Source organism: Aphis gossypii, chromosome 2 (genome assembly GCF_020184175.1).
Source record: "Aphis gossypii isolate Hap1 chromosome 2, ASM2018417v2, whole genome shotgun sequence".
NCBI lineage: Eukaryota > Metazoa > Arthropoda > Insecta > Hemiptera > Aphididae > Aphis > Aphis gossypii.
In genome coordinates this window covers 68,361,362-68,377,065 of record NC_065531.1, presented here as the reverse complement: position 1 = coordinate 68,377,065, position 15,704 = coordinate 68,361,362, and the positions used below count along the sequence as shown (strand labels likewise).

At 27.2% G+C, this 15,704-nt stretch overlaps 1 protein-coding gene and 1 long non-coding RNA gene across 3 annotated transcripts in view; both read left to right on the top strand.

Annotated features, from left to right (window-relative positions):
• LOC126550060 (uncharacterized) overlaps positions 1 to 944 on the top strand; it is a 39,129-nt gene extending 38,185 nt beyond the window's left edge. The window contains exon 3 of the long non-coding RNA XR_007604079.1: positions 791 to 944. This is a non-coding gene — a long non-coding RNA (uncharacterized LOC126550060). The remainder of the gene's footprint in view (positions 1 to 790) is intronic.
• A 3,119-nt stretch (positions 945 to 4,063) lies between these two features.
• The window catches only part of LOC114122329 (zwei Ig domain protein zig-8-like), a 356,252-nt gene continuing 344,611 nt past the window's right edge, over positions 4,064 to 15,704 (top strand). Inside the window, exon 1 of one of the 2 annotated variants that reach the window (XM_050202096.1) lies at positions 4,064 to 4,613. Coding sequence is in view for 1 of the 2 variants with exons in the window: in XM_050202097.1 (XP_050058054.1) it covers positions 4,559 to 4,613 (55 nt within the window). In the remaining variant the exon portion in view is untranslated. The remainder of the gene's footprint in view (positions 4,614 to 15,704) is intronic. The other variant, XM_050202097.1, reaches the window with a different exon arrangement.

Sequence of the window (15,704 nt, the reverse complement as noted above, 5' to 3'; positions counted from 1 at the left end):
TTTTTCTTTTTTTTTAGAGTTAGTAATATTTTACAATATATTTTAAATTAGAGTAAAATAATAAAAAAAAATTGAGGAGAGAATGGTATACATAATAGTTAATACATTTGAATATCGAATTCAAATAATTGTGCCTAGTAGTAATATCTATAGTAGGAGTAAGAGTCATATAGTATACACCTATTTATGTTTATGTTTATGTTTATATCTGTGTAGTGTGTATCCAACTAATGCCTTTCTTATAATATTAGTACGTCCATAAATTATTTATTTTATTTTTGTAAAATGTGCTTTTTGCTTATATTTAACATTCAATAATACTCAGTTATAGTGTAAATTTTCGAACAAACAAGTATAAAAGTATTCTAAATCATACAGTTTGTTTAAAATTAATCTTTATTAGATACTTATTTAATATTGTCAACCATCAATCAATAATAAATCAGGTTTAATACAGTATAAGTACCTAACTATATTTTAATGGAACATAAAATTATATTATACAATATTTTGAATTGAATATTATCTTGACAAAAAATTTAAGTTTAAATTAGGTATTCAGGTATTGATGGCGGGTGAGAAAAATGAAAAATAGATAATATATTAAAATACCTAATACACTCAAACATTTCACATAGATTTAAAATGTAATTTAAAAAATTAATTTTTATTCATATTGTCATCTATTAGTAGGATATATACTAAAAATATTTATAAATACTGTCATTGTGAATTTATAATGACATAACTCATAATTTGAACTTATTAAATGTCGGTTTTCTTATTCAAGAACCAACAAAGCTAAGCCAGAAGCCATGAATATGACAGAAAAAGAAGCCAAAACAAATACTAGCTAAGATATTTTGTAAGACGCCATAGTGCATTGCTTCACAAAGCACGAAACAGATTAATTACAATTACTTGTAAGTCAGTTTTTACCAATGTAACTGTACACTGCTTTTTTTAAAAAAAATAAATGATATAAATGATTATAAATGTATATAAACTATTAATGATGTTGTATGTTATAAATAAAGTACACATTGTATTTACAGGCTAATAAAATAATATAGTAATTATATTATACACCTAAACTATAGTAAAAAAAAAAAAAAGAATTTTCTAATTGAATATTATTAAAACTATTTTTAAATTCTATATTATTAGTTCGAATTTTTTTTAATTACAATTAATGATGCGGGGGACGATGAACAGCTTTTAATCGAAACAACTTCAAGGTACAACTTTATATATATAATATATAATAATACATATATAATATATATTATTTGATTGTTAAAAATATAATATATACTCGTAGTCTAAAAAAGTATTTTTCCAACATTAGTTTGTTTCTTAAAAAATACATAAAAATGTTTATTTAAATCTTAAAAGATTTTTAATTTTCCATAATATCTTAATGCAGTAAATAATATTTTTGAAGTTTTGACTATATTATATTACTTACTACTATATTACATAAAAAAATTATGACGTATAAAAATTATATAAATAATAAACTAATTATAAAATTAAAAAAAAAAAACTTATTTTCAAATAGAAAGTTTAAAATCGATAAAATAAAAATGCTAAATGTATAAATAAAAAATAAATATTTATTGAGATTAGTTATAATAATTAAACAGAAAATATAGCCGATGGGCGACGTGATAGTGTTGGTTTTCACGAATAATAAATATATGTATATAGGTTTAGGTCGTTTATATTTTATGTTTTTGGCGCGAGCCGTAGGTATACTCTCAAAACGCAATGCGATTATATAGGTAATAAGTTTGATGGGGTTTGAAAAACTACATAAATCAATAAATGTTATTGACATAACTGGAAATAATATAGTAGGCATATTATATTAAGCAGTCAAGAAATATGGTTATAAGCTACGACGGTTACGGTGAAAAATAATTATTAATTAATCGACGAATCTAAAAAAAAATTTATTATTCAGGCTTCGGTGTAGCCTATATTAAATAATATATTATATTGTGTACGACGCCAGGACACGTTTACACCGATTACACAACGTATTATAATAATATCGCAGAGACGACTATATATGCAGCAAAAAACAATTTTCAAAGACGATATTATGCAGACAATATTATAATATTATTGCTAATTATTTTTTGAAAATAATAAATTATTTATATTATCGTGATGTATTATAGTGCTGCGAGTATATAATATTGTAAAAACAAAAAAAAAAAAAAAAATCAAAACAGAAACGTCAGTAGTTAATGTTACGTCTTACGTATTTATCGATGTAAAATAACTGTAATAATTTTATTAATATTCATAATATTCTCAAGAATATTCATTGATTTTATATTTTACCTCTATTTCATTTGTTTATCGTAAATATCTATTTTTAACATTTTCTGGTTTCTAGGAATAGGTAATATTATATTAGTATATTATCTGTTATTATAGGTGAAAATACATTTGATGAAATTAACCGAAAAAAATAAATAAATAAATAAAAATAAACATACCAGAGAAGAGAATATTATTCTCATTATAATCAGAAATTTCATAGAAAACGTAGCGCTCGTGGACGTACATTTTAGGAAAGTGTTGTAGCAATATTTGTTTGTTGTCTCGGTATTAAGTTATTATTATTATCAAGTACTTCTCTCTCGCTTTATCTTGTTTTCTCTTCCACTGTTCACGCTGTTATTTTTTTTTTAATCGTCCCATAAAATTATGGACTTCTAATCCACCTGTTTTGCACCGTTGCAGTGTAGTGTACACGTTGAGGTGAACGACTACAATTTGTGAATATCGATATCCACCGGTATTTTTGTTATATTATGTTTATACGTTTAAAAAATGATAAAATTGACCACCAAGTTTAAGTAAACGCCAGCCATCATTATTAATAGATTATATTCTGATGGTTTCTATTCCATGACGCAGACATATTTTGTCGATTTGTATTTTATGTTCACGCGGAAAATATCGTTAACTTCATAACTTACTAGTTAAATGGAATATATAAAATAATTGCATTATAATACATATAACAAAATAGTATATAAAATACGAGAAAAAAATTCCTTTGTGTTTGAATGAAGAAAAACACGATAAATATATGTGTGAAGCGTGTGATGGCATCATAGAAATAACGTCTTTGCAACAAATTCATTGTAATATTGGCGGGAAAAATGAGTAAAAATCATCTATTACGTGAAATAAATGATGAGCTGGTGTATGACATTTTACGAGGTACTCTGTCAAATTACTAATTAGACCACTGACTATAGGGATGACGGACACTCGTGGTTAATGATTTACAAAAGAAGCACAATGTTTGGCAATGTTTCCTAAGGTGTGTAATTGCAAAGCTATAAATGTACGTAAAAAAAAAAAAAAAAAACTTGTGGTTACAATTAACGCCGGGTTACTTTACAACTCAAAATGCAACTATGACTTGTCGTATTGCAACAAATAACATTGAAGTATACATATTTATAATAATATTGACAACAGTTGACTCTGTTTGTATTTAAATATAAAAAAAAAATATTACTGAACACTGATTTTTTTCATTTAAGTATCGTCACGTCAATATTCACCGAATGTCAACATTCACCGGTGTACGTGGCTGTTTTTACGAAACGTTAACACACACCAACGCTTTTGGCGGATGTGACATTCATCTCGACATACTATATACTATATATATATATATATATATATCTATTATACACCTTTTCGGTTTACGGTATATATACCGCGTTATACGCGTAAAATATATTACGAGGTATCTACGATTATCTGACAGTAATTCGATATAGGCGAAAAAGATTTTCTTTGCTCCCCGTCGGCCAAGAAAAAAAAAAAAAATCGGCTCGTGTACAAAATCGTGTGCGATTATCGTCGGCGCGGGGTTTTCTTAATATTGTTTTAAAACGCATCACACGCCGCTGCGGTGTGTCGGACCGTTACCTTTATCGATACATCGCGCGCGGTCGTCCTCGTGGCGCACGACGGCACGACGGCGGCGCGATTGTTGCTCGCGCGAGGGACGGCAACCGTCCACGAAAATCGAAAGCCGCCGCCGTCGACATCGCCGTCGGGAACTCGGCGGCACCGCGTCAGTTCGCTCGCGTCGGTCACCCCGGTATCGTCGCCTGCGTTCCGCGTTCGAATTTAACACGAGCGTACGTACGTTTTTCGCGAACGTTTTGCCGATCGCGATTTTTCGGTTTTACGAGTTTCATCGCGAGATACGTTTTTTTTTTTTTTTGTTTTAAGTCTCGTCCGGCCGAACGATTACGCGTCGCGACCGTACACGCAAATGTGCGTACGCCTTACGTGCAGGCAATTATTGTGCGGTGCTGGTGCAATACCCAATATAAGTGTAAACCGCGAATAAATTTAGTCGTGTGCAGAACGCGTGTCACGCGGGGAGTGCAGTGCTGCGGGAATCGTGTCCCGCCACCCTCCCGCGCGCCAGGTGTTTGTGCGGATTCTTAAGAGAAAACAATATTTTCGAGTGTTTTTTTATTTTTTTGTTTCACGTGTCGGTGCCGTCAAAATGATGATGCTGTCCTGCGTGCTGATGGTGTTGGTGTACACGGCGGATAAAACAGGTAGGCGACTTTCTGGATTATTACCTTACAGATCGCGGATATCGCGTTATATTGACATTTTAATAGACGTCATATTGTTATCATAATATTATTATGACCATCGCGTGCTGCGTCGGTAGCAATTGTCTTGTATGTAGATCGTAGTTACCTATAGGTATTAATATATTATAATGTAGTATTTACATGTTGTAATAATTTTGGCAAACACAGGAGATTATCTGTTTTCGTCGTTATATTCAATTTTTAGAATGTGGGAAACCCCTCCATAAAAAAAACCCACTTACATCAGTTCTCAAAAGTGGCTGCCACCCCCTGCCCTTCGCCAATCCATTGGACACGTGAATATGTATCTACACAATACATTATCGTTTCGACGAATTCGTCGGTTGCGTATATGCATAGATTGCATAGATAATAATAATTACGGGAATTCGTAGTAAACAATATACCTTCGTATATTATTATACAATACGTTATTTTCTGAAAAATAATAAATTAAAATATTTTATGTAACTCTGTTACATAAAACTGTTTGTGTCTTATTAAATTTCAAAATTGAACCTTCGGGTTTTTAAGAAACTATTTCTAGCTATTTAATTCGATAGATTTAATTGGAATTTAATTTAAATATGGTAATAATATGCGTGTTTTTGTATTTCTGGCCAACACTGTTAGGGCAGTTAAATGTTTTATGAACTACCTACAACATTAGAAAAATATGATGTGTCTCAAATCGATAAGAGTTGGTAACTTGTCGAATAATTCAAACTCAACTCACCTGTCGTATATATTGAAGGATTATTTCTATTTGTTATTCAATTATTATTTAGGACATAAATAATTCTTTGACTAATGTAATAGTAAAGTCACATCAGAATTGTATGAATCGACACTTTATTAGTCGTAATATTAGACATTTTTATTTACAATCTTATGGTATACGTGTAACATATTGCAATCAAAAATTACATATAAAATTTTTTTGAAATTTGAAATTAGTTTTATATTAAAAATATATATATATATATATAATTAAGTAGGTACCTGTATGGATTAAAAGTAATATTCGTGGTTATAGGTTAGTTAGTTTTTAATTAAAATATTTTCATAATAGTCTAGTGTTAGTTTTCCTATTGCATAAGTAGGTAGATTAAAATTTATATTTTGATCGGATATACAATTATTGGACTTTAATTGAATTTAATACTTTTTTAATATTCTTATAAATCTCTTTGGAAACCGTTGTTGGCTAAAGTTCACTTTACCAACCCCCTCACGATTTTCAATTTTTTTTTTACGATATGTTTTTTTATGCTTAAATCGATGGTGTAAATTTTTTTCCTGGAAACTATTATTTTAGAAGTTATAGCCTTCCAAAGTTTATGATTTTACGTTTATGCGCATGAGCGCAACGTTACTTGACTGCCACGCGCAGCGTCTATATAACAAATTTTAATTTTTTTTTTTTACGTATTTTAACAATTTTGGGACATAGTCAGTTTTGTCAGAGCGAGCTAGTGACTCCGCTCGGTGACTCGGTGCAACAAAAATGCAATTTTCTTAGCCCTGTAATCCACTCGGGGAGGTGTTGCATAGCAAATCGGGGGATATTTTCGTTTTTATTTGTCCGAGCGATTGCAGCGAGCAAGTGACCTCGCTCGGTGTCTCAGTGCAACAAAAATGCAATTTTCTTAACCCTATGACCCACTTGGGGAGGTGTTGAATAGCAAATCGGGGGATAAATAATTATTGCACCATCGTTTTAAACAGGTTAGAATACGTAAGTACAAAAAAATAACAAAAATGGTCCTCCGCGCGGTAATATAGTAGTGTTGCGCGCAAACTTTGGAAGGCTATAACTTCTAAAATAATAGTTTCCGGGAAAAAAATTTACCCCATCATTTCAAGCATAAAAAGCCAAGTCTTCAAAAAAAAAAAAAAATTGAAAATCGTGAAGGGGTTGGTAAAGTGAATTTGTTCACCGTTGTTTTATACATATAAACTCGAATTATTCAATTTAAAATTTTGAACTATGTATTTAACTAAGTAGTTAAAAATAAAATTTAAAATATTATATTTTGGATAGAAATGATAGGAAATACTATAATTTTATAATTTTTATATTGTTGTTTTAATTACTATTATACTCTTATAGTTCCAACTATTTACTTGATTTTTTTTTTAAATTTGAGCTATACATTCTGGAATATTCGAGGAAATATTTTTATGTAATATATGATGCAAAAATATAATTAACGTTTAGCAATTATAGAATGTTTTTATTTAGATTTTAAACAATAGTATTTATTTTAGGATATTAATTCCACTAGCTATAGTTTTATATAGACTGCAATAACTGCATTGTAGGTGATTAAAGTGATTTGATAGTAAAAGATAAAGTTAAGATCTTAATAAAATCTAATTAGGAAAAAGCCGAAAAGTCCAATAAGTGTAACTTATTCACTGACATGTTGATCAACACGAGCTTTTAGTGAATCCAATGTACAGACAAGGTGGGCTAATCTCTATAAGTTTGGGATTTCAAAACTTTCGTCCACCACAACTAGGATAAAAGCTTACTTACATACCTATATAATTAGATGGAAGGATACACTTGTCGACCACACTGTTTTAAGTGCATCGTTTTTTCAATTTAAACGGTCTTAGTAGGTATAGGGTCAAAATGTTCCCTTAAATGCACATTTTATCGGTAAGAAAAGACGCACGTTAATTATTTTTATTTGTAAGTTGTAACAATTAAAATTTCTCTTTACTAATCTATTACATCAAATCAAACTACTTTTCTTATACGTTTAGCTATGTTTTTAAAAACTCATTGATATATTTTAAAGACATTTTGAATTTAGAACGCAAAACATTCATTTCCATATTTTAAGATAGGTTTGAATTGAGAACCTATTAAGAGTTAATAATGTAATTTAGTTCAACGTTTTGATACATTTTAATATTTTATTATATATTAATATATATCTTCGAAAATAATATTAGTTAAACATGAAATTTAACTATAAATTACTACTATATTGGGTCTTTATGATTAATAATTATTATTATCATATTATCATATACAACTTGATTAAAATTCATTTTTATATATTCTATACTTTGGGTATTTTTTTTTATTATCATACTATATTAGTAATCATCTTTATAAGATAAACGCATGTATATTTAATCTATAATAATGTGTACTATACTCCTGAATTTCTAAACGACATTACGAAGTTTAATTTTATATTTTTCATGTGTCCAATATTTGTCGTATGAAATTCAAAAAAAAAAAAAAAATAAATAAAAAAAAAATAACTAATTAAATATATAAAATAAATAAATAAATAATTACCACATAAAAGTTATAGATTACCTTTATAAGTTATGTGATAAAAATTTGTTCCTACATTTATAGCCCTATTGTAATTAAGTTAAAAATAAACATTTCAATTTAAAAACGTTAAATTAACGTAGATATATTATAATTTATAAAGGACGTACCTAATCAATTATTTTCATTTACTTACATGTAGTTTATTTTTTTATTATAAAAATATCATTCTACCTATGACTATTGATAAAAATGTTTGTGGTTTCTGAAGCATGCATATTATAATAGTAATGGTCAGAATGAGATCTTGTTTTATTGAGTATTCGAAACCATAAATTAATATTTTATAATACCTTTACCAAAAATTAAGTATAATTTAAAATTGTTGATACAAAAGATTCATTATATTGGAAGTAATTCAAAGGGACCTTTTGTAAATTAGTTATCATTTTACTTATAGATATTATAAAGTTTTATTCTTTATTTCATTTTTTTTTAAAAGACTTTTAAGGAAATAAATGTTTGAGTTTTATAAAATAACCAAGAAAATCACTTTACTGTATATATGCAATTTGTATACTTCGTCTTTGACGAAGTATAAACATAAATCCACCCCCATTAAAACCAGGTATTATACGTAAATATTAATTATTATTTTCATTAAACTATTATTTTAAATCCAATGTATTTTTCGTAGCAGAGTTACAATTAAATAAATTATAAAATTATATTCTATATTAAATTATGATCGAAGCCATTATAATACATAGGTATTTCATTGACACTAGTATTATTAAAATAATACAAATATTTAAAAAAAAAAATTCAAACATAAATATACAACTGTAAAACAAATAATATTTTTAACACTTTGTTTAAATAATATAAACTATGTCCTATAATATAGAAAAGTTTTAAAAATATTAAGTAATATGATTTTGCTGTATTGTAAGTTAAGTGTGTACATCGTTTCATGTAATAAATGTATACAATTTGAATTAAATGAAAAAATAATTTAATTTTTATTCAAATTATTATACCTATATGCTAAACCAATTCTGAATAAAGACAATGAGTATCAATCTATAAATATTTTATCGTATAACTATATTATATATTTATTAGTGTTTTTTTAATTTGAAAGTTTGAACTAATTTTTAAGAAACATCACTTTTAATTATCAACTTATAACTAGTCAATATTAACTTATCATAGAACGATGTGAAAAAAGTCTATGTTATGAAAGCTAAAAGTTAGTTTAGATAATTAAAACATTGCATTATATGAGTAAGTATATAGAAAATATTATTATATATTATATGATTCGAGTTTCTATGGTTATTCTTTTTGGATTAAAATAAAATTGAAAGATTGGTATTGAATTAATATTTTTGTTGTTTCATTGTTAAAAAATACTTTCTTTATTCTGATCGAGTTTTAGAATAATACCGTATGTATTATTCTGCTTGATATTACCTTGTTTACAATAAAAATTATACTACTATCTATTTTATATTTATTTATTTATTGATTAAAAATAAAATAAGCCAGTTGTAATATTGTTTTAAAAACTATAAATCCCTAAAGTAACTTTTATTATTTTTTTTGTTAATTAATTATTTTTTTTGTAAGAAGATAATGAGCGCCACTGAAAAAGTTTGTATGAGGGTCCATGAGTTAAAAAGTACAATAAAATATGTAATTATATGTTGAATCTCAAAATTATAATTAAAGTATATAAAATAATTTTAAAAATTAATTATATAAAATATTAATAAATATTTAAAATAATTATGAGACTAAAATTATAATTCTATAAAAACTAAAAAACTACCATTAAATAGCTATTTTGTACAAATATGTTTTATTATTGTTATGTACAATTGTACAACTATAATCTGTTTTTTCGATAGACAAAATGAAATTTTGTTTTTACAAATATTAAATACAAACTAAACTATGTTTAACCTAATTTGCTGCTCTAAATGTTGCGAACCTTGTTTCATACTACAAAATAAATATTATGTGTGGTTTTTCAGATAATTTTTATAATCCGGGGGTATATTTTTGGACTTAAGTTTAAGAAAAACATTGCATTAGTTTTTTATGCTTAAAAGGTATATTGATATTTGATAGTTGTCTAGCCTTGTAATGAATACATTTTACAGTGGTTATATTTTTGTGAAATAATGACTCTTCTATCAGTAATATTTATAATTATTATGATTAATAAAATAAGATAAGTACCGATTTCGTATTCTGTTAAGGATTAATAAATATTTTACTAAGAATTTTACCGATATAAAAATCTCAAAAGAGTAATGAATTTTTGATTTCGAAGGTTTTTAAATGTATTTTTTAGTTTTTTTCAACTAAACTTTCATTGTCTCTATTTGGTGTCTAATAAAATTGTTTTTCTCGAAAGTACATATAGTATATACAATAAATATCCTATTTCCTACTGGTACGGTTTTAAAATGTGTTACCCAAGAATTGTCCTTAGGGATAAGGTGATAAACAGAGTGTTAAACTTTTAAAGACAATTTTAAAGTACGATTTTAAATAATACATATATTTAAGAAAAAAGTCAGCGATAAAAATAAAAATAAACGATTTTTCTAAATTAACTTTCACTCTGTAATAGTTTTCTTGTTTTGAATATTTTTTTATAATTAATGCAACTTTATAGTATTTTTCTGATGTTGTCAAATATCTACCTTGATTTTTACTTTCTTTACCTTATTGATAATTTTTGTTTACTTATAGTATACACATTATGAACTTATTGTATAGAATTACCAGAATGAGTTCTTTTGAGTTAAGTATTGGAAGTACATACATCTCACAACCTAATGGAAATCTATAGTTTTCATTACAGCTATGTTGTGAACTATCTGTAGTTAGATTGCGAGCAATTAGAATACACTAAGGAAATTCTTTGGAAAATTCCCCTGTGACTTATATTATATAGCTTCTAAAATTCTAAAGCATCCTGGTTAATTTGAAATAAATAATAATGGAGTGAAAATGTATAGTTTGCTAGTTATTAATTATTATAATAATATATAGAGACTAATTTGTGCAACAAAATATATCATGTAAAATGAACACAAAATAATAATTATTATTTTAAAAATCAATTCTATAAGATATAATAATATTTAAAATAAATCATCCTCAATCTTTTGTTCAAATACAATATTATTATAGACTATAGTAATCAAAATAGTTTAACATCTCTCTTTTAGATTCTGAACGGAGTGATGAATGTATTGATTTTACAATAATGTATGTTTTTTCTTTTTGTGTCTATGTACAGCATAACTAGTCGAAATAATGCTTCAATTTCAAACTTCGGGGGTGGTTTCCGATGGAAAAGTGAATATTCTTGGTGCATTATAGAGGTAAAAAGTAAACATTTTCCAACAGTTTTCAAAAAAATCGAGAAAAACAAAAAAAAAAAAAATAACGGAAAAACGGGAATTTTTACGCAAGGTTTCTTCAAGTAGCTGTAGAGAAAACTCGAAGCATCATTATAGGAAAAATTTTAAGTACGTTTCAATTTTAAATTTTTACGAAATCGCGTAACGATAACGATTTATCCTCAAACGATTTTAAATATTTGTAATTATTCAAAAAGTAGAAGTCGTAGATACTTGAAAATTTTACCAGTTATTTAAATTGACATTTTCTTTACATGATTTAATTTTCAAAATATTTTGAGTTTTTTTGAGCTATTTATAGACAACTGAAATTTTCAATTTTTCTGAAAATTTTCTTTTGAAGTGTCTATAAAATTTTTTTGACCCTATCAAAATACTTGAACATTTTATACAAAGTTCCTCATATGTTATTGTTATAGTGATTAAAAAACTATAAGAATACATAGGCACAATTTTTTTTAATTAGCATTTGAAGTTCGAATTTCGACAAAAATTCGTCAAAATCATGAATAGTTGCTAATTATTTTGTAGTTCAAAATTCATAAATTTGTTTGTATTTATATCTAACGTTAAATATTCTAGACTGATAAATCATCTCCGTTCAGAATCGTTTTTCGTATACAATGATACCTATCATTGCATTCAAATTTAACCTACCCTAGCCCGAGGTCCACCCCACCCCCTAATGTACAGCAGATGTACTCACTTTCCGACTTTTTTTTAAGTTGATATATTTATACGTCTTATCCATCTAAAAAATATTTATTTATTTTTACACATTAGACGTAAAACGACTTAAGATAAATAGGTATTATTAGTAATTATTTACAAATTTAAAAAAAGGCGTAGTGTTAGATATTAATTTACAAGTTTTATATAATGATTATATCGAAATGGTTTTGTAGACTAAAATTTGTATTTCTTAAACAATTTGAATATTACAATTTAAAAGTTATAGTTCATAAACTTAGGTACTAATAAAACATAAAACTAATTATTATCTATATTCTATATCTTATTTTATATATGAGTTATGTAAATAAATTAATATAAATGAGTGTAATGACTTTAAGAGTCTTATCAGAGGTATTATTTTTAAATGCCATACGTTACAAAGTGTTATTAAGTTCGGTCCTTGTTATTTTTTGATTTAAATTTTATAATAAACTAATCCACTTAACATTCGAATAACAACAATTTGAATTAATGTTCAAAATATGTACACTACTTATGTAATTTGAGTATTGAAAATTATAGAAGTGTTATAGTTTTTTAAGTTTGTAATTATATACTTTCAAAAACTATTTTATATTAAAGCAATACGAAATTTGAGATATTTTAAGAATCAAATTAATGTTTTGGGTGGGTCAAAAAGAGGATGATTTATCATAATAAATTTGAAAATAACAAGTGACTAGTTCACATTCAAAAGATTATTTTTCTTAAAATCTCAGTTTACAATAGTTTTTATTAGTTTATTAAGCTATGGTATGATAATTTTTTTTTAAAACATTTGAGTTAGGTCATGTTATTACTTATAATATTCTATATTTCCATAATATATTATTATTTTAATTTACATACCTTGTTTCGATAGCCTTTTTTTTGAAATTCAAATTTCATACTTTTTTCTATAATCTAAAAAAAAAAAATATTCAATGGGTTAATGATTTGATAAATGTTAACTTATTTTGGCTAATAGTACATTATGTTATCTCACCTTTTTATACCTATTTAATTTTAGAAAAATACCAAACATTGAAGTATGTTGATGTTTTATTGTTGGATAGGAAAAACCATTACGTTCTTCTACGGAGGGGTCGTGTTATAAAAAAACCTCCAAAATAAAGTGCCTGCGACTAGTGCGCGACACAAATCACACGCGAAAAACGTTGGCAGTGACTTTACAGTCGGTTTCATAAATAATTTTTTTTTGTCTTTTTGTTTTTTCCCCGCCATCGCCCACCAGCAGGCGTGTTCGATATCCGTCCCGCGCACTTCCGCTGTCCGACGACTGGTCTTCGAACCTTGGCCATAAATCTTACACTACTGCACCCATAACGGTCAAAAATGAACGGACGGGAAAACCTTTTCCCGTAATGGAAAAAAGTGCAAAAATAATACAATACGGACTGGGGAAAAAAACTTTTCGTTTCGATTTAGGACTTTCATTTGACCGAGGGGATTTCGGACGAATGATCGGCAGTGGTTCTGGTGCATCGGCGACGGTTCTGCGGTGGTCGACTAGTAGCCGATACCACTAATAAATAACTCAAGCAATCTCTCCCCTGGCCATGTATGTTATGTTCAAGGTAAAAATGAGCCAGCAAATTTTTATTCCGACAGGACGTTTTCCAATTTAACTTGTGGTGTGAGTACAGTAGTTCTGTTATGTTTGTGATTTATTTATGGTATATGAAACCTCATCGTTTTACCGTGTTGTACGAATATTTCACGCGTATTTGATAAACTATAAAATAGATAGAGTGCAATTGTGTTGTTGATCAGATAAAGAATTATTGTTTAGATGTGATTATAGTAAGTACTAAGTACCATGTCATAGCGCATATTATAATGCCGGTTATTTCTGATTAAATAGAATCTACGAGTATATCTACTGTTATAATATACTGGAGTATGGCCATATGGTTTATTTTATATTGCATTTATTTATGAATGACATATAAATATACTAACATACATGTACCTACACAATTTATAAATATAAATATATATATATGAATAAAAATTATTATGTATTGAATAATATTATAGCTATTATACATTTATGCCTAATAATTGTCTTAAGATATTTTCAAGTAAAATTAAAAATATATATGTATAAGTATTGAATATTAATGAAGTATATCAAACGACGATATATACTCTAATCCAAATGAGATCAGCCTTGCGCGGCGACCAGTTTTCGTCCGGTGGTAGTTAGGTTCCCCCACCTAGTAGTGTTTCGACTGCAACTCTACCAGCGGCGTAGGCCACGCCCATGCGCAAAACTCGGCCGCCGAAGGCTGATCTCATTTGGAATAGAGAATAGTTACTGTCATTTTACTCAATTAATTTTTACTCTATATTTTTCTATAAATTTATTGATTAGTAAGAACAAATTAATAATAATACTAAATTATTTAATATACTCGTCTATTTTTCAGTAGATTTGGTTAAAACCATTATTATCTCAACAGTTAGGTATACAACTGTACCTATCTTTTAATAATATGAATGAAATATAAATTTAAATATATAGTAATAAATATTAAAATAGTTATAGATTAAATGTTATTCAATTGTATATTATCCGTTTATAATAAATAATAATAATAATAATAAAAAAAATAATAAATTATAATTAGAGAATATAATATATATGATTGAGTAATGAGAAATAAATAATAATAGGTCATGAAATACAATATTGTTTGCGTAATATGTTGGTAAGGAGTAAAATGAGGGGATTAATTAAATAAATAAGATTTGAAATGAATTCATACTTATTATACTATGTACCATTAGCTAATACGATATTATTAGAATCGGAATCAACGGAGGCATAAAATAATTTGGTGTAGTTAACAGGAGAGTTTGGATACGGCGAGTTTTTTTGTTGGAGATGAGGAGATTTGATTGATTGGTTTTATGACACTTGAAGATGGCTTTATTGTATGTTGGATATTCTTTGTAATTGGAAGTGTGATCGCCTTTACATAAAGCATACTTGGCTGGGTTGCTTTTACATATCCTTGTTATAAAGTCTGAAAAGTGACAGTTTCCGCACTTGAAGTGGGAAGTATGTAACACTGATAACAATAATTTGTGATGTGTCCATAAATCTACTCTCATAAAAGACTTGTGGATAATTTTTGTTTTTATGAGGTACTTCCATCTTAATCATGGTGCATTGGTGCACTTATAGAATAAAAGATAGATTATCCTTATATCTTTTTTATTAATTGTCAGATTTGAATTCGACTAAAAACAGAGAACGCAGTCCGTAGATGTCCGCTTTCTTTTAAGTTGGCAACGCGTTGGACCGAATGTCCTTGTTCGGCTATAGTCTCCGAAATATCAAAGATGAGAATTGTATGGTGCAGGTTTATCTCACCTAACCATAACAATGATAGAAGTTATGAGTGGTATTATTTAAGTATCCACAGGGGCGAACAATCAGAAATGAAGGTGATGACTTATATAAGATACTGTTAGTACCGGCTAGTTGTACTATATAGCGTGTTTTTTTTTTTTAATTTGGAGTAGATATTAATATTTTTTATAAACATTTGTGGTGGCTGG